This window comes from Macrotis lagotis, chromosome 7 (genome assembly GCF_037893015.1).
Source record: "Macrotis lagotis isolate mMagLag1 chromosome 7, bilby.v1.9.chrom.fasta, whole genome shotgun sequence".
NCBI lineage: Eukaryota > Metazoa > Chordata > Mammalia > Peramelemorphia > Peramelidae > Macrotis > Macrotis lagotis.
Window position 1 is genome coordinate 8,546,883 of NC_133664.1, and position 18,218 is coordinate 8,565,100.

The window sequence follows — 18,218 nt, forward strand, 5'->3', positions numbered from 1 at the left end:
AACTTGAGGCAAGCCTTGAATTTTTGGCCTTGGTTCAGGAGAAAGCAAAAAATGCTTCAGGTTATAGTATGGTTTGGAAGTGTCTGTTTCTGGGCCTCCTTGACCTTCTCTGCCTGCTCCTCAGCTTCCTCCAGAATACAATGTGGTTGAGCTTTTCCAGGCCCCCTACTGTGAGCTCTGCCTCCAACTGGAAATGGCTCCTTGGTGTTATTGCATGAGTATTTTCCTGGGCACATTTCTGTTTTTGCCCTGGGAGAATCTGGGCTCCTTCAGGACAGAAACTTAATGTTTGCTGAACTGAATAGACTTTTCTGAGATTTGCATATTGGCAATAGTCCGTGTGGCCTTCTAGTCAGGAAAGCCAGGCTAAAGTCCTCCTGTACCTGATGCCCACAGGTGAGTGATTCTGGGACCACTCCTGGTCAACTCAGTGCTCTGTTGAAGAACTGCCCTCTGTCTTGGACCACCTAATGAGTACTAGGGTTGCAGTTGCCCAACGTGAATGCCCGTCAAGCCAGCCTCCAAGTCACAAAGAACTGAGTGTAAGACTTATCTCAGACATTTACCAGTCTTGAGATACAGATCCTTCTTTCAGACAGCTCTCAAGACTATTAGGTGCCAGGATGCCTTACTTGAGGAAGTATTCCCATTCACTTGGGAATTCCCTATGCCAATGAAATCACACAGTTTCTCTTCTTAAGTATCAACACAGCCAAATAGAATGTGTACATAAGTATAATATGTGCTTGTGGGCATGTATGTAGGTGTGTATGGGTCATAGATGTAGACATAGTATGAGATAGTTCTTATATCATAGGCTTGGAAATTCTCATTTTCTCCTGTAATAGAATTGCATTAGAGGCTGCCTTTGGTTCTTCTCATGCTTTAGGGTCAATGTAGGGCCAAGCATATTTGCACCCCATGTCTTTTTCTTTGAAATGTTGTAACCCCCAAGTGTTCTGCCCTTGGGTCACATCTTTGCCTCGAGGGGGCAGTACCTTGGCCAGCACTTGTCTTTGATCACAAAGTCTACACAGAAACTTCCTTCACTCACCTCCCAGTATATGATCATTCTCCTCCTGGTCTTCATCATCCAGTTTTCTGTGTCCTGTGCTTGCTTAGCCTTGAACCAGGAGCAGCAGGTAAGGAGATACCCGTCTGTTCCCTTTCTTATACATTAGGCTGGGATCTTGCTGAAAGCTCTCTGGCTCCAGAGCCACAAATAGCTTCTCTTCCCTCCCCAACTCCAAAGATGACCCATCTCCAGTGCTTTTCTCAATGTGCCCCCTTGCTTTCTCTCCATCTGGTTGCCACATGACCTGGGAAAGAACATTTGTGATGCCCTTTTAGTGATTTATCTTTTTATAATACCTGCTTATTAGAGAGAGAGGTTGGAGTGGTTTTTTGCATTTTGACCCCTCATTAAAAGCATATTCCTTGGAGTCACGTCCTCTCAACTTTTTTAAATTTAAGGAGAAAAGTTCTCTGTGTCCAGAGAACTATCCTTGGAGTCAGGAAGTCCTAGGTTCATATCCTACCTTGGATGTCAAAATGACTGGGTGGTCTTTGTCAAGTCACTTTACTCTTTGATGCTCAAGGCAAATCTGTGCAACCACAGATTCCTGTCTCTATGAACCATTTGGATAAGCAGTGTAGCATGGTGGCTAGAGAGTTGGCTTTTAGATTAGGAAGATTTGGATTCTTTGACTTGTGAGATGCATGCCTTTGATGCATGCCTTTGGACAAGTCACTTAATGTCTCAGTGTTTCCCATTTGCCTAGGCAGAGGGAATTATTTATTCAATAAGATGGGATCAGAGTCAGAAACTTCCTCTCTTTGTGAACATACTCACACATGGAGACAATGGAATAAGTTGCTCCTCTTTCCAGAGCATCACTTTTCTCAGAAGAAGATGCTTTAGAATAATTTCCAATCCCTTCCAAAGACTGACTAGTGCAGGAATGCCCACTGTGAAGGAAGCCCCCACAAAGATCTCCAGTGCCTGGATCTTTCTTCTTCCCTTCTTCCTTGGATTATTGACGTTTCTGAGTTTGCTCCTCCTTGTGCCTTCCTTGTGCAACTCCCCTTTTAATGTTTGGGTGCTCACTGTGTTTTCTAGGGCCAGCTTCTGGAGGTTGGATGGAACAACACAGCCAGTGCCAGGAATGATATTCAGAGAAATCTGAACTGCTGTGGCTTCCGGAACTTCAACCCGAATGACACCTGCCTTGCTGTAAGTTCTTCTCTTGGGTCAATTCCATTGAAAGCTGTCAAGGCACAGGTGGATGAATCTCCATGGCCATGGGAGAGTGGGGTTCTCTGTACTGACCTGAGGGCACAATTTGCTGCCATAGCCTTCCCTCAAGGGATACCTATTTCTTTCCCATGCTCTGCTGCCACTTAGGCTCTCCTGTGCCCACTCTCAGGCAACCAACAGTTAATGACAAACTAGCAAAGGGATATTTGAGGTCAGAAACCCCCAGTGGCTTGCCCATCTCCTAGGGCATAGAAAAACTGTGAATTTGGAAACATCTGACCTAGGTTTGAAGTCAGTCAGTTCTTATGATTTGTGGGACTTTGGACACATGACTTCCTCTGACCAAACTAAACTAGAGGTAGTATGGGACAATGGTAAGTACTTTATTTGAAATCAAGGTCCAGAATTCAAATTTCTGCTCTGCAATTTATACCCTGTGTGTCTGTGGGTAAGTCAACTAATCTCTTTTAGGGCCTCAGTTTACTTATCTGTAAAATTAGATGCCATCTACAAAGTCTGTACTAGCTCTAAACTTTGAAGTCCACTTAACCTTTTCATGGATTTGGATCAGAACTTCATTTGGTGGGGGTGGTGGTGATACATGCCCTTTTGGTAGCTGAATTATTTTGGGAAAGTGGAAGGAGAAGACTAGAGTTCAGTTATACTCTGTGTTTTGCTAAGCAGTAAGCATTCCTTACTTAGAGTTCTTTTTTTTGGGGGGGGGGGAAGAACTCTTCTCCATTGTATAATTCCCAACTTTAGAAGATTCTCCTTTATTGGAGAGGAGACTTGCAGCATTTGACAACTTTTCTTTTTATCTCCACCATGTCTGGACCTTGGGGCCTTTGGGGGTCTAATGGGACTTCTGTTCTTCCGTTCAGTAGGTAGTTCATAAATGACTAAGAAAATGCACCGTCCTTTATCGAGGGTTAGGATGACAAGTCTGTCTGATGAAGTTGCAAAAGTTTTGGTAGAATACAGATTCAGTCTGAGCCAGTGGCACACTCTGGTCATCAGAAAAGAGAATGGTCTTGGACTGTGTAAAGGGAGGAATGAAGGTCAGAACTCCGAAGCTGATATTATTCCTTCGTTCCCTTCCCTGTTCAGATTGGGTTGGGAATGTTATTCTGATCACCACATTTTTGTGGCTGTTGTTGTTCAGCCATTTCAGTTGTGTCCAACTCTTCATGACCCTATTTTGGGTTTCCTGACAAAGCCTGGCTATTTCCTTATTGAGTTCATTTTACAGATTAGGAAACTGAGACTAACTGGGTTAAGCCACGTCCCCAGGGTCACAGTAAGTAGCTGAGTTTGGATTTTCTGGGGTTTTCCTGACTCTAGACAGAGTGTTCTATCCACTTTGCTACCTAGATTCTCACCATGCTTTAGGAAGGACATGGGGAAGCTTGAGAACATCCACAGCATGGTGGTCAGGAGGATGAAGACTTAGGATTCCAGATTTGATGAAAGTGAGAAACTTGAAAAAAGTTGAAACGTTTCTTCTGCAGGAGAGGTGTAAGAGGCACATGAGAACCAACTGTCCCATAAAAGAAAGATGAGATATTTCTGGAATATTCCTAAAGAGAATAGCGCTGGATGAGGCTTTAGACGTCTTGTAGTTGAATGCCGTCATTTTACTGATGAGGAAACTTCAGAGCAGGGACTTGCCCCCTGGGCATACAGATGATAGGCATCAAAAACCTAGTGTTGGTGTTTGAGGAGGCACTACAGAGTTTTTTGACTGAGTCCTGAGCTCTGAGTATTTATGAATACAGGAATGGAAGCAGTGGCTAGCACAGGTACCATTTTGCAAGAAGCGATTGTTCCTTCTCTGTCAGGGTCCTAGGTTTAGCGGTAGGACCATGGCCAAGGTCAAAGGCCCAGAGTAAAGCACAGCGACCTTTGAAGAGAGAGAGCGGACCAATTAAATGGAGACCTCACCTCTATGCTTTGTTCCCTCCAGAGCTGCTTTCAAAACAGCCAGCATTGTTCTCCCTGTGCTCCAATCATAGAAGAATACGCTGGCGAGGTGTTGCGATTTGTAGGTGGAATTGGTCTCTTCTTTAGTTTTACAGAGGTAAGTCCTTCTACACAGCCACATGGTACGGCCCTCCCCCATCTGGGAAATTCTGTAGGTGTGAAATGCACTCAAGGGAAGTCTTTCATTTGCTTTGAGGATGTGGGATTTCATCAATCGTTCAATCAACATTTATTAAATACAGGTACTATGGATGCAAAATAAAAATAAAATGAAAAAGACAAAAATAAACGTCCTTGTCCTCAGGGAGCATACATTCTAGGAACAGCATAGTTGTGTATACAAAATATGCAGTGCTAATACATACATTTTTGAGGGGGGGCTAACCCATTCCTCCACCATCTGCCAGCCATTTCATGGCCACCTCCTTTGGATGTCCATCTTGTTAACATCCTCTTCCTGAATCCTGTGAGCTGGAGAACATTCTCACTTCTTGTCCTGCTTTTCATTCTCAAGGAACTTCTGAGTCATCAGGGAATGGGAGTCTTATGCTCTATAGTTCAAGGTGTCAGTCAGTTTTCTAGTCATCTTGCTCCTGCTGCCCTATGGGAGGGTCAGATGCCATGTGGTTAGCCAGCAGTAGATCCAGCTGCCAATTCCGAGCCAGCGGCTTCGTCCCTGCAGTGTTGGTGTCTCCGCTCTCTTCAGATCTCGGATAGAAGGGCAGACAGCTACAAGCCTCACCAGTTGTCCAGGAACAAGCAGACTACTTCTGCTTAAGTAGAGGACGTTCAGTGAATGATTTCGATTTTCTGTAAAAAGTGGAAAGCTCCCCAGAAATATGGAAGAAAATCCAGAAGATACAGAGTTCCAGAGTGAAAAATATTCCTCACTAGACATTTACCTTTCCAATCTTCATAGTTACATTTAATCACTTATTTTCTCCCCCATTAGTCTTCTTTCAGTCCCTCACTGGGGAGTGGATCTGACCCTGGGGTTTCTTGGAGGGAGCACAAGAGCTGACAGGTTCTATACCAAACAGGAAATGTTTTAAGTATAAACCTAGTGATATCTGAGGCCAGCCTTGCTAAATTTTCAGGGACTCCACCCCGCAGTACCCTTGGGGTAGAATTTGGGGTTGAATAGAATCTTTCGAGGACCATCTACTACATTTTAGAAATGTTATTTCAGTGGGGGGGGGGGAAGAAAAATGACCACAGATGGAATCCTGAGTGACTTAATTGTTGTTATGTGAGTTTTTTGGGAAGGGATTGACAATTGATGACATCTTAATAATGTCTTCTATTTTCCAGCCACTGGGGAAACAAAAAAAAAAACCCCAATATACAGTCTATACACTCTCTGCTCACAAGTCTAATGATTTGTAAAATCAGTCTTTTGATTCCTCTGAGTAAATTTTTAAAAATCAGCACAAGAAGAGAAGTTAGACTATTTCTATTGATGTTAAAACCTAGTTTGATGTCTCTGCAAAGAAGTCATCTGTCTTCTCTTTCCACTGTGGCAGTCATCCATGCTTACACTCCTATAAATCCTTCATGTGAGGTCTCTCCGATATCCCCAGGACGTTCCCTTGCCGGACATTGCCACAGAGCAGTAGTCTTTCTGGTTAGTTTTCATTTTTGCCCTGTGATGGGGTTTTCTAGTCATACATCTCTCTAAAGTGATAGCAATTCTCATAATTTGAAAAAGTATATTGGTTTTGTTTTTAAACAGACTTGGGTGAACTATGGAAGGAATTACAAGATAGTGAAAAAGTGACTAATTAATTATTTTTTCAATATTATAATGACTTTTCTCCCCCTAGGAGGCAGGAAGTGTTTTTCTATAGTCTTTTTAGTAGCAAGTTAGCAGCTAGGTGGCACAGTGCATAGAGCACCAGCCCAGGAGTCTGGAGGACCTGAGTTAATATCTCTAGTCTCAGACCCTTGATCCTTACTAGATGTGTCACTTAACCCTTGAATTCAGGGTCATATCCAATGGTCCTGAGTCATACCTGGTCACTGGATCCAGATAACTCTGAAAGGAAATGTGTTACCGGTGATTTAGCACAGCTCCCCTCCCCCAACTCAGATCCAATTCACATGCATGTCATCACCTCCTTGATGTCAGGGTCTTCTTCTGGAATGGAGAATATGATATCATCATCACATTTGTGGGGTGGTCTTTGTTTTCCAAATATTTTCTTTTTTTTTTTTTTACCAGTCCATTGACCAAGTTCTAAGAAGATCTTTGATACTCTCACCTTTCATAGTCTGTCTTCTTTAACCACCGAGAGCATTCCGCATTTTCCCTCAAATTCTTCAATTGTCTTTCCTTTTGTTGAATAAAATTAAGAAATTATTGCCTTTGGTAGCAATAATTCAAGGAATCTAATTTTCTGGTTCACAGTCCAAAGTCTGGGATTTTATTTATATTGTGTGAAAATAACTCTTCTCTTTTGTTTTCTGCAGATCTTGGGAGTTTGGCTGACCTACCGATATCGGAATCAAAAAGACCCTCGGGCAAACCCGAGTGCCTTCCTTTGATGGGTGATCTAGGGCGATCTCCAGCATGGTCCCTTCCTTCTTCCTTCCTGTTACATATAAGTTAAGCTACTTGCCCTTTTCCTTAATTAAGTGAACTTTCTCTTTTACAATGACAAGATAGAAGGGGAAAATAGTGGTTTTTGTTTGTAGTTGGTTCACTGAGTCCTTCTATCTCATTTAAAATCTTTCCCCATGCCTCTGTTGGAATACCCTCTTCTGAGTTAAGCTGTTCCCTCTTGCAGACTAGTTGAGTTTGCAGCCAGTGCTCCATGCCTTTCTCAGCCTTTGTCTGTGCAGAGAAAATTTCAGTGGCATTCTTGTCATCCACCTTGTGACCAACATGACTATAACTCCTGGGTAGCACTGGCTATAGAAATGGGATGGGAACTAGAGAAAGGTGGGAATTTGATTTATAACTCATTCTTTTAGTTTGGATAAATTCATGGAAGGGATTCTCCCCTACACCACACCCTCCATTCTCAATATCTTTTTCTTAAGAGAAACTTTGTGTGGAGTAAAATTCAATTAATTAAAGTGTTGATTCAGGTTTTGCCATCTTACTTTAGGACATGATTGTTGTTATATAGAAGTAGAAATGTGGTTTGGGAAAGTGGTAGGGAAGTGACACATCCTGGGACCTGTACCCAGTTGGGAAAGAGGTGGGAGGCCCACTGGTATCCTTCTCCCCCCACCCCCACCCCACCTCCATTTATCGACAGCTGATTAATCCTGAATGCATCTGTCCTGATTATCTTTTCATAACAATGAATTGAGGTTCAAATCCTTCTATTTTTACAAAAAACACAAAGCAACTATACTATCCATGGGGTGAAAATACGAGAGTTTGTGACCTTGACACTGGCCAGCCTCCATCCATCCTAAGAAGTCCTTGGTGATTGTCCTGGGGAAACTCTCAGACATAAACATATAGGAATGTGATTGTCATGATTGCCAATTTGAATAGAATTGTAGCTATGTTGTTTATTTAAAAAAATTAAAAGATGGAAAACCTTTTTTTGTGTGAGTGTGTGTTAAATGAAAATGAAGAAAGAAAGATTCCATTTGTGGATTGGGTCACACAGAGCTGAATTTTCCCTCTGTGGATTTCTTAGAATCATGTTTTACGCATTTGATGATTCCAACAAATAATTCTGGCTTGTTGATGTGAGTTCCCAGCCATGTGGATTGGAGATGGCCCTGCTGGCCTATCTTTCATCCTTGAATCTGCTGTGTGTGTCCTTCTCTGGGGGTGGTCAGCCTCCATTTACAGAAGCAAGCTTCCTGGCTTATGTGCTAGAAGGTTTGTGATTGATGTTAAAGCCTATGTATGCTATCACATTGGGCCACATTCTTCAGGATACAGAGACTCTTGGTTTGGGAAAAGTTATCAGTGGGCATTGAGATGGAGTAAGTCAACAAACATTTTTAAGCAGCTTTAGCAAGACCCTATGTGAGACACAAAAGCAACCTGCCCTCAAGGAGCTTACATTCTTTGGGGCCCAGGGAACCTTTATTAACATATAAGTGTGAGGAGAGAGGGAACAAGTACTAACCAACCAGGGAGGGGAGAGAGAGGAACCAGGGAAGGCTACTCAGAGGAGAGTGTTGGAGATGAACCTTGAAGGAGCAAAGATTCTGATAGAAGGAGAAGGGAAGTGGAATACAATCATGGGAGACCTTGTGGGAAGGAATCTGGGTGAGGAACCGGGTTGGGGAAAAGTTGTTGATTGAGCTACATTACAGATTGTGAAAGGGAAGGAAATGGAGAAAAAGCTAGAAAGTCCTTAAAGGAATGTGTATTTTTTAATCCTAACAATAACAAGACTTTCTCAAATGTCTCTGGGATCCCTCTGATTTGGGATTTCCCTCCAAAACACAGATTGCAACCCATCCAGACCTTCCCATCCTCTGCTACTTTGTCCATATGCTTCCATATATTCACTACAGTGGAATTTCCAATCTGCTAGAGGCCTTCCTTAGAGAGACTGGATTCTGGCTTTCCCTTCACATTGTAAGACTACCAGTGGAACAGTCTGGCTCTTGATAAGAATACCAACTATTGTTCTTTTCAACTTCTGAAGGGATACTCCAGTTCATCTTAGGGGATTTCTTCTAAATAATATAAATTAGAGGCAGCTAGGTGGCACAGTGGATACATAGAGCACCTGCCCTGGAGTCAGGAGGACCTGAGCTCAAACGTGACCTCAGATACTCGATTACTTAGCTGTGTGATCTTGGGCAAGTCACTTAACCCTATTGCCTTGCCAAAAAACCCCCCTGTAAATTGGTAATGCTTTGTTTTTGGATATATTACTGCTCCTCTGACCCTTAACTTCTCTCTCTCTCCCAGTAACAAGCAGTTGAGTTCAATGAATCAATCCAGTGACCCCATTAGAAAAGAAGACTTTATTTGATGTCTACCACTTACTGCTTCTCTATCAAGAGATGGCAGGTGTGCTTTGATCTTTGAACCTCTGGTTTCATTGACCCACCATTCACCCACCTCTGTTTTTCAATGCAAGTTTCCTTTGTAATATTGAGGGTCATTGTGTCAACCAATGTTTAGATTCCTCCTTGACCCTATCGAGTCCTCTCCATATAGCTCAGAGTGGTTCCAATTCCCACCTTGCAGAGATCTTAGGATTGCTCCATGTTAGAATTAGATGGGACCCTAGAGGCCACTCATTCCATCTCACCTCAGACATGAACTAAATGATTCCAGGCAAACCACTGAGCCTCCAAACCTCTTTTTTGCATACAAAAATGATAGATCTGGCTTTGGTGACTAAAATCTTTTTGACTCTGGATCGATGACCCCAGGACTTCTCATTTTAAAGAAGTTGAGGAATGAGGTATCTTTTTGAAGGTCACAAAGGAGGCAAATGACAGGGTCAGGATTTGAGCCCAAGGAGGAAATCCTATCCTGGGCAGCCAGTCTGTTTGTCTTATTTCCTTATAGAGAGCCTCCTGAACAGCCTGGCAGGTGTTTGCTTAACTCTGTTTAACTTTATTTATTTGCCTCTAAATAAGCTTATGAAACTTTTATCATGTTTGATCAGGAAGCTAAAAAGATGCAGAAGCCCATTGGCATCTTGTATAATTCAGGGTTCTGAAAGAGTTTTGAAAGCTCTTGTACAAGTGAGGAACCTGAGGAGGGTAGACTCAAGGGGCCAATGGCCAGGGCATAGCGATCATGAGAGTTACACCTGGGACCTGATCTGGGTATCTCTGAGCCAGCTCCACCAGGCAGAGAAACAACCACTTGGCTGAAGGATCAGTGGAAATGGCTTTCCAAAGGAGTCCTTTCCCTCCTGACAAACCCAGTGACATACATACTTTCCTGAGTCATTTGGAGGGTGTCTTGATGGGTAGAAAGTGGTTAGTGGGTTGGGCTTGGCATGACGGCAGACTGTGCTCACCCCCTTGCAGGTCTTGAGCCAATCACAATCTCCCTGAGCCTGGGTTTTCTCCTCTGCAATACAGATCCTGTTCCCCTCACAGGCTTATGGAATCACATGTGTTAACCTACATAAATTGTTAATATAGAGGCTAGTTTACTGCTGTTTCTCCTGCTGCTGCTGCTATGGGTTAGTTCTTACCCTTCATTATCTAAAAGGTCAAAATGTCATCACTGTATTAGAGGCAAGTTGGTGTGTGTCGGACTGTGGCTGAACAGACCAGTAGGAGGTCCACCCCAGATGGGGCACAAATAGTCCAAGGGAACACCTGGGGTGGGTACTCTAAACTTATGCATCCTACATTTCCTTTGAGCTGCTTCAATCCTACTCTATTCACAGAGCAGAAGCCCCCTCTCTGTTGAGGACATGCCATACTGGGTGGGCTTGTACCCTTGTGTCCCATGCTGCATAATCAATTCCAGAGTTTTTAAGAGAAACCCTGAGAGTGTCCCTGTGTCTCTTCTTTTGTCCTTCATGTGAACGCTGACCCTGAGCTCTCCATTAAATAGTCTTTTTGCTAAGTGTACATTTCGCATTCAAACAATGTAGTGATGTCGTGATGTTTGAATGCTCGGCAGGTTAGCTGAGAAAAGACCCCAGTGTATGGGATCATCTCCCGCCAGGTGATCTTCAGAATCTTCCTGAGACAATTTAAATGGAAGCGATTCAGTTTCCCGGCATGGCTCTGGCAGACTGTCCAGGTTTCACAGGTGTCCGCAATGAGGTCGGCACAACGGCTCTCTAGACCTTCAGGTTGGTGGTCAGTCGAATACCTCTTCTCTCCCACACTTCCTTTCGGAACCTCCCCAAAACTGAGCTAGCTCTGGCAATGCGAGTGTCAACCTCATTGTCAAGGAGGGACACTGCCAAGGGAAGTGAACTTGTCCACAGTCCTCAGAACCTCTCCATTAGATGTAAGCAATGGTTTCACATATGGATGGTCTGGTGCTGGCTGACACCTGGGATTTCTTGGTGTTCATTGTTAGTCCCAAGTTAACAAAGGCAGCAGAGGATCGATCCAGACTTTGCTGCATCTCGGCTTCAGAAGCTGCATTGAGTGAACAGTCATTTGCAAACAGCAACACTCACACCAACTCTCCCTTCACTTTCGTCCTGGCTTGTAGCCTTTTCAAGTTGAAAAATTTGCCATCAATGCCATAGCTGACCTTGAGGCCAGCCTCTGGAAGGGCGTTTGATAACATGGCTGGAAATATCATGCTAAGAAGTACAGGAGCAGTGACGTAGCCTTGTTTTACTCCATTGGTGACCAGGAAACCACAAGAGCTTCATCCGCTCTCCAGAACCTGGACAAGCACGCCCTTATGAGATTGACAGAAAATACTGATGAATTTCCCCAGGCAACCAAATTTAGACGTGATTTTCCATAAACCTTGGCCACTGATGGTATCAAAGGTCTCAGTCAGATCCACAAGTGTGTGCAAGTACTCTGCTCTGCTGCTATCCCCGCTGCTGCTAGGACTTGTTCAAAATTTGTTGTCAAAAATCTTTTGTGGTTCAGAATTCTAGCAATGACAGACAAGGTAGTGGACAAAGAGCTTCCTGATAGATGCTCCTAATTCAGCATTCCCCACTTGTAAACTGAACTTGTTTCTCACAGATCCCTACTGGCCTTTACCTACCTGTGTAGATATGTCCCTACTTCATTTTTTTTTAACCTTTGGATCCTTGGTGTCTGACCCACAGCGGACACTTATTTTCAGTCACTTGAAGTGAATTCTTTCCCCTTTTTACAGTTACATGTCCTCTCATGCTCAGTCACTTGCTGTGTGATGCCCCCCCCCCCCCGAAATGACAGAGGCGAAAAAGTGAAAGGGAAGATGGAAACGTTTTTTCTCATTGACTTGTTTTAGAGGTAAAGGTGATCAATCTGGAAGATCACAGCAGTATGAAAGGTTGGTAAAAACGTTCAAGATGCCCCTGCTTCTCCCTCCCAGAATGGGCCTTACACTCTGCATGCCCAGCCATGGCCTGTGGTTGCTAAAGGGAGGTGGTGAACTGGATGTTTGGAGGGAAGCGCTGCCCAGGGCTGCTTGGGGAAATTATTTTCCCCTCCCAGGAGATAAATACATGTCACGGATGAGGAAAGGACCAGGCTAATCTGCTCCCCTTTTTTGCCTCAGTGAGCCTGTGCACCCCCTAAAATAATACCTCAAGGTAGCCTGTCATGAAGCATCAAGTGCTAACTGGACCCCTTTGCAGTCTTCCTTCTCTGGTATTTCTGAAGTTTTGAACAATGGGTGACAACAGCAGCAGCCATAGCAACACCAATAACCTCTATAAAATGCCTTAAGGTCTGCCAAGAACCTTGTGTATGTTATTCCTTTCATTTTCTCAATCCTGGGAAGGCAATGCCATCATATCTCCATTTTGCAGAGGAGGAAACTGAGGCTCCACAAGGAGGAAGAAATGAACCCAGGGTGAAAATGTTTCCTAGTTCAGCTCTCTGGTCATTTCACCCTCCCCTTCCTTTAGAGTACACAGAACTGGAATATTGCAATGATTTGGGATGGAAATGGCCCAAAGATTTTACACATTTCCTTGCCTTCCCTATGCTGAACCCAAACAAGCCCTCCCTTGATGATTGAGTCATCGTTGTGAATCAATGACTACCACCAGTGCACCCAGGGTCCCCAAGAATGGGGGCGAGCTAGCCCCCCATATCAAAGGGCCCCGGATGCCTGGTAGGAATTGCTCTCTTCCTCTCTCTCCTTTCACCTGTCTCTGACCATTTGCCACACATTCCATTTGTGTTATCTGATCTCCTATGGTCAGAGGAACTGGAAATTCAGGTTTTTCACATTGTGTGAAGTGAAAGTAAATAAGCAGAAGGTCTGGTCTTCAAGGTTTGGTGTCTGAAAAGAAGGCCTGGCGGGGAGTGAGACATTTGTTTCTTACCTATTGTGGTCAGTCCTGCCCCAAGCTGGTCTCTGCTCTAAACTCTGCTACCTCCTAACTGAGAGAAGGGGAGATTGGGCCTAGAAGTGCAAGAAACCTCACAGGCTGACAAGGTCCATCTTCTCATACCTATGGGGACACTGACCCAGAGAGGACAATGCTTGCCTAAGGTCAAGTAAGAAAAGGCAGAGAGAGAGAGGCAGGATTGGCATTCAGGTCTAGGATCAGAGTGATGGAGTCTGGCTTGGGAGTCAGGAACCTGGCTGAAGTTCAGCTTCTGGGATCAACCATCTGAAGGTTTGTAGAATTTTTTTAAGGCAGTGGGGTTAAGTGACTTGCCCAAGGTCACACAGCTAAGTAATTATTACGTGTCTGAGGCTGCATTTGAACTCAGGTTCTCCTGACTCCAGGGCTGGTACATTATCCACTGTGTCACCCAGCTGCCCCTGGTTTGTAGACTTTATAGAGGCAGGGAGGAGACAAACTCTGGAATTAGCAGTTGATGTGGTCTCTTTAAAAGGGATGACTTGGTTTGCTCCCAATTCCTTTCATCTCCCTCTTGTGCCCACCCACCATGGCCAACACTGCTGTGTTGTGTGAGGCAGAGGCAATGGGCACCCTCAGGTGTATTTCATTTTCTTTGGTTCCTGTTGCATCAGGGAAGATTTCTTGTTAACCACCAATCAGAAAAAGCTTTTCATTTCAGGTCAAGATCAATCAGTCAGGTCTTTCAAGTTCAAAATTATTGTTATGGTTAACTACCTAGGCTTTGTAAGGAAGCTGCCGAGGGCCAACCCATTTAGCTCATCTCTCAGTGGAGAGGACATAGTTTTCTTGCATCTCTTGCTCCCTACCTGGGAGGTTCTGAACCCCTCCTCTCCGGGCCTTAGTGTCTTCATCTGTTGAAGAGGAAGATTTCCCATGTATATTCTGGCTCTTAATATATCAGCCTATTGCCTGTATTTATTATTATTATTATTATTATTTTATTTTAGGTCTTTTTTTGGTTTTTAAAGGGCAATGGGGTTGGGATGGCTTGCCCAGGGTCACACAGCTGGGTGATTGTTGGGTGTCTGGGGCCGGATTTGGGCTCAGAGGTGCTCCTGGCTCCAGGGCCAGTGCTCCATCCACTGCACCACCTGGCTGCATCTATTATTATTATTATTATTATTATTAATTTTAATTTTTTCTCTTTCCTTTACTTTATTGCTCATGTAGGTCTATAATTTTGGAGGAGGGGTATTATGTTTACTCTTAAACAAGAATATTTTAGTAATGAATAAAAAACATCATTTGTATTTTTCTCTTTTTATTATAAACTTGATAGCTATCAAAAGTAATAAATATTCAAAAACGGATACAAGAAATTTAAATTTTTAGAGTAAATCATAAAATCCCATCAGAAACCATCTATTAGGAGCCATCAGGGTGCTCCCCCGCCTCCTAAACCAAGTATTGGGAAGATAATCTTATTCCTAATGAGTGTTGAAAATGAAGGAAGGACTATTAGGATTAGAACTTAGCAGCCAGCCTAACCAATGTGTCCCCAAACACCCAAGTATGGAGATGATGACTTTACTTCTAACGTGTGCTGAAAATACCAAAGGACCAAAAGCATGGACTAGCAAGATCAACCTGGACCCAGTCACAAACTCTCTCTGCAACACATCCAGGAAAAGGTTATTTCACCTTTGCCTGAAGATCTCCAATGATGGGAAATGCTTTTTGTCCTAAGGCAGGTCATTCCAGAAGGCTTTTTCTTTCATTTCTGACATCCAGTCTAGACGTGCTTCTCTTAACCTTCCTCCCCCATTTCTGGTTCTGTCCCCTTTGGGGTCAAACAGGACAAGTTTAATGGATATGAAAGCCCTTTAAATATTCGAGGCCAGTTAGGAAGTTCCCTAGCCTTTTCTTCTCCAAGGATCGACATCCCCAAAGCCTTCAACAAAAATTCATCAATTCTTTTCTTCAGTTCTCTCCACACCTTGGTCACCTCCCCTAGACACTCCTGATTATCTGTCTCTCCTAAAATGTGTCACTCAGATCTGAACACAGTATGGCCTAATGTAACCTAACCAGGTCATAGGATGGAGGCACTGCCACCTTAATGGGTTCCCTGAGCAGCTTACTGTAGTTATAAATCACACTGGACCTAAAAGACTGGAGGTCAAATCCTTTTAGATAGTAGCTGCGGGATCTCAGCAAGTCATTTATCTACTCATCTGTAAAATGGGCATAATAGTATCACACATTTCAGCATCAACCTAGGATGAAGTACCAAGAGCTACACAATTCTATCCATTATTCCTAATGCCTCTTTTTGGGATGTTCCATCATACTATTGATCCAAATGTCCTTTTTATCCTGTTCTTCCATAATCAAAGGTATAATCTTGGTGCCCCTGATGAGAGCTGAGGTCCTAGGTGGACAATGGCTTCTATTTCTCTCAAGCTGATCATTTTGTCAGCCTTTGAGATCCATATTGCTTCGGCTGCTCACTACCCATGTCATGATAAAGTTGGCCAATGTATATAATTTCATCCATGTAGGAATTCTCACACCGGACATCACAACCCTAATATGACTTCATAGTTTTCCAGAATTGTCCAGGATCACCCAGCGGGCAAATACCTAAAGTAGGTTTCGGATCCGGGTTTGAGACTCCCCCAGACTAGGATGTTTTTTTGCTGTGGAGCAGTAGCACTCATACCCAGATATACAATAAATATTATTGGGTATGAGGAGTAATCTTGTATGCATTTCAAGTGAGAAATCAACCTTTCAAAAATGACACTTTGTACACTCCAAAAAAAAGAGATTTATTTAAAAAAATAATTATGGCTTACTGTTGTGGGTGGTATGCTCTTTTTTTCAATCAATGCATGTAACACCAAATGTAAAATTGCTGGAACAACATCAGGCCACAATCCTAATTCTGTACATAGACCAGTGTTTCTGTGTTTCTCAACAAGAATCTGCCTGATCTCTTCAACAGTCCAAAATTTAAGGTTGAACAGAGAGAAACAGAAGCGCCACTCTTTCCTTTACAATTCCGTCTTTAGTAACTTCAGGGCTTTCTTCATATTGTCAAGCACTAAAGAGAAAAAGATGAAATATAGATGGAGCTGGCGGGTGGGCATTAGTGATACTTAACAGCCAATAGGGAGATGCAGCTGGGTTCAAAATAAACTAATTTTGTTGGCTGCGGTGTCAAATACTGGACTCATGGGGAAAATGCTGACTCAAATAAGGCCTTGGTCATCAACGATTAATAGAATTTGGCCATTGGTCTTGCCAACTTTTTTTTTTTAGGTTTTTGCAAGGCAAATGGGGTTAAGTAGCTTGCCCAAGGCCACACAGCTAAGTAATTATTAAGTGTCTGAGGCTGTATTTGAACTCAGGTACTCCTGACCCCAGGGCTGGTGCTTTATCCACTGGGCCACCTAGCTGTCCCACCAACTTTCTTTTTTTTTCTTTTTTTTTATGTTTTTTTTTTTTTTGCAAGGCAATGGGGTTAAGTGGCTTGCCCAAGGCCACACAGCTAGGTAATTATTAAGTGTCTGAGACCAGATTTGAACCCAGGTACTCCTGACTCCAAGGCCAGTGCTTTATCCACTGCGCCACCTAGCCGCCCCCCCCCCACCACCACCAACTTTCTAATAACAAATCTTAGTTCCAATGACAGCAAATGTCTTGGGTCAATTTGGAATTTATCTTTCAAATATGCTTCTCTGATGTTGACAAAAGGGTCAAAATAAGACATGTCACTATGGGTAAAGTGCATTCTAGAATAAAAGAAAATTGATCAATGAGTATTCCCTGGTGTCACTCATCCAAGGACAGGTCTCCTTATCTTTACTCTGTAGCCATTTCAGAAGTGGACTGTCTGATCAGTGCTCATTGACATCACCTTTCGTGTCCAGTAGGCCAGGAAAATTAGCCTGGATTTCAGTTGGGACAAGACAGATTCATTGTTCTAAGTCTGAGTTCTTAGACGCTGAGATTTTTCTCAATGGAGCATCCAGTCAGTTCAGATGTATATAAGACAGGATTAGACAATGATGTCTCTCATTTTTTCTCAATTGAAGGGACTCTCCAAGATCACTTGATACCATAATGCTTCATTTTGCATAAATGTAAAAAGATATAAAAGTTTTGTGCTAGTCAAAAAACAGCTAAAAACATTAAATGGAAGAGAAATGCTTTAAGAGCAGAGATATGGGTAGGGAGACTCGGAAAGAAGGTTTTGCCGTCTTTGATTATCTTTTGTTCTTAAAATCTATTTACATGTCAGTTGGGGGAGGATCTTGTGACCAGGTAAGATTCCTTCACCATTGCCTTCACATAGATAGAGACCTCAAAATATTTTTTAGAGAAAACACAAGGTATCTATTGACGATTAAATATGTAATGTGTTTTCTAAGTCTAAATCAGAGAGTTCTCTGGAGCCAGAGCCTTCAAATTAGCACCAGTTCTAGAGGCAGTTAAAACAATAAGCCTAACACAGTCTGGTTGGCTTTGGTGGGTTTCTGGACTAGATGAAGTGACCCATCATCTTAGTGGATAAACATTAAACAACAAACAAACTTAGCCTTCTCCATACCACTGAGAATATTTTGGAAACATCTGAATGAAGACTCATAGAATGTAAGGGCCATCCTGTCCCCTACAACTCCTAAGAAAGGACCTAGAAAATCACCCCTTGGTGCTTTCCAGTTTCCCGGCCCCTTCTTCCTCCATCTCCCTCTGTTTCTTCCCTTCTCCTGGGTAATACTTACACAGAGGAGCATCTGCAGGTTCATAAGCATAGAGTCGGTTGGAATATCTGCCAGTTATGTCTGCTCTAACCGTCAAGGATGGGTCTGCAGAGGAGAACGAAAAACCCAATTCAGTTTCCAAGGAGCCCCTTTTATGGAGAGAAACCTAAACAACCATTTCCTGGGCAAAGGCACATGACCAGGTGAGTCATCCTGAATGGAGCAGAGCCTTCATCCAGCCTCACACTCTTCCTCTGGCAGGCAGGAGACAGGGCCAGTTAAGAAGAGTGAGGTGGACAGTGCAGG

At 43.2% G+C, this 18,218-nt stretch overlaps 2 protein-coding genes across 2 annotated transcripts in view; one reads left to right on the forward strand and one right to left on the reverse strand.

The window, feature by feature from the left end:
- The window catches only part of TSPAN13 (tetraspanin 13), a 28,238-nt gene extending 20,444 nt beyond the window's left edge, over positions 1-7,794 (forward strand). The window contains exons 3-6 of the mRNA XM_074195420.1: positions 1,062-1,142; positions 2,120-2,233; positions 4,221-4,334; positions 6,707-7,794. Coding sequence (XP_074051521.1) covers positions 1,062-1,142; positions 2,120-2,233; positions 4,221-4,334; positions 6,707-6,781 — 384 coding nt within the window. The 3' untranslated portion in view covers positions 6,782-7,794. The remainder of the gene's footprint in view (positions 1-1,061; positions 1,143-2,119; positions 2,234-4,220; positions 4,335-6,706) is intronic.
- An 8,172-nt stretch (positions 7,795-15,966) lies between these two features.
- Positions 15,967-18,218, reverse strand: part of AGR2 (anterior gradient 2, protein disulphide isomerase family member) — a 10,116-nt gene continuing 7,864 nt past the window's right edge. Inside the window, exons 7-8 of the mRNA XM_074195421.1 lie at positions 17,934-18,017; positions 15,967-16,249 (exon numbers count right to left, since the gene is read on the reverse strand). Of these exons, the coding sequence (XP_074051522.1) occupies positions 16,200-16,249; positions 17,934-18,017 (134 nt within the window). The 3' untranslated portion in view covers positions 15,967-16,199. The remainder of the gene's footprint in view (positions 16,250-17,933; positions 18,018-18,218) is intronic.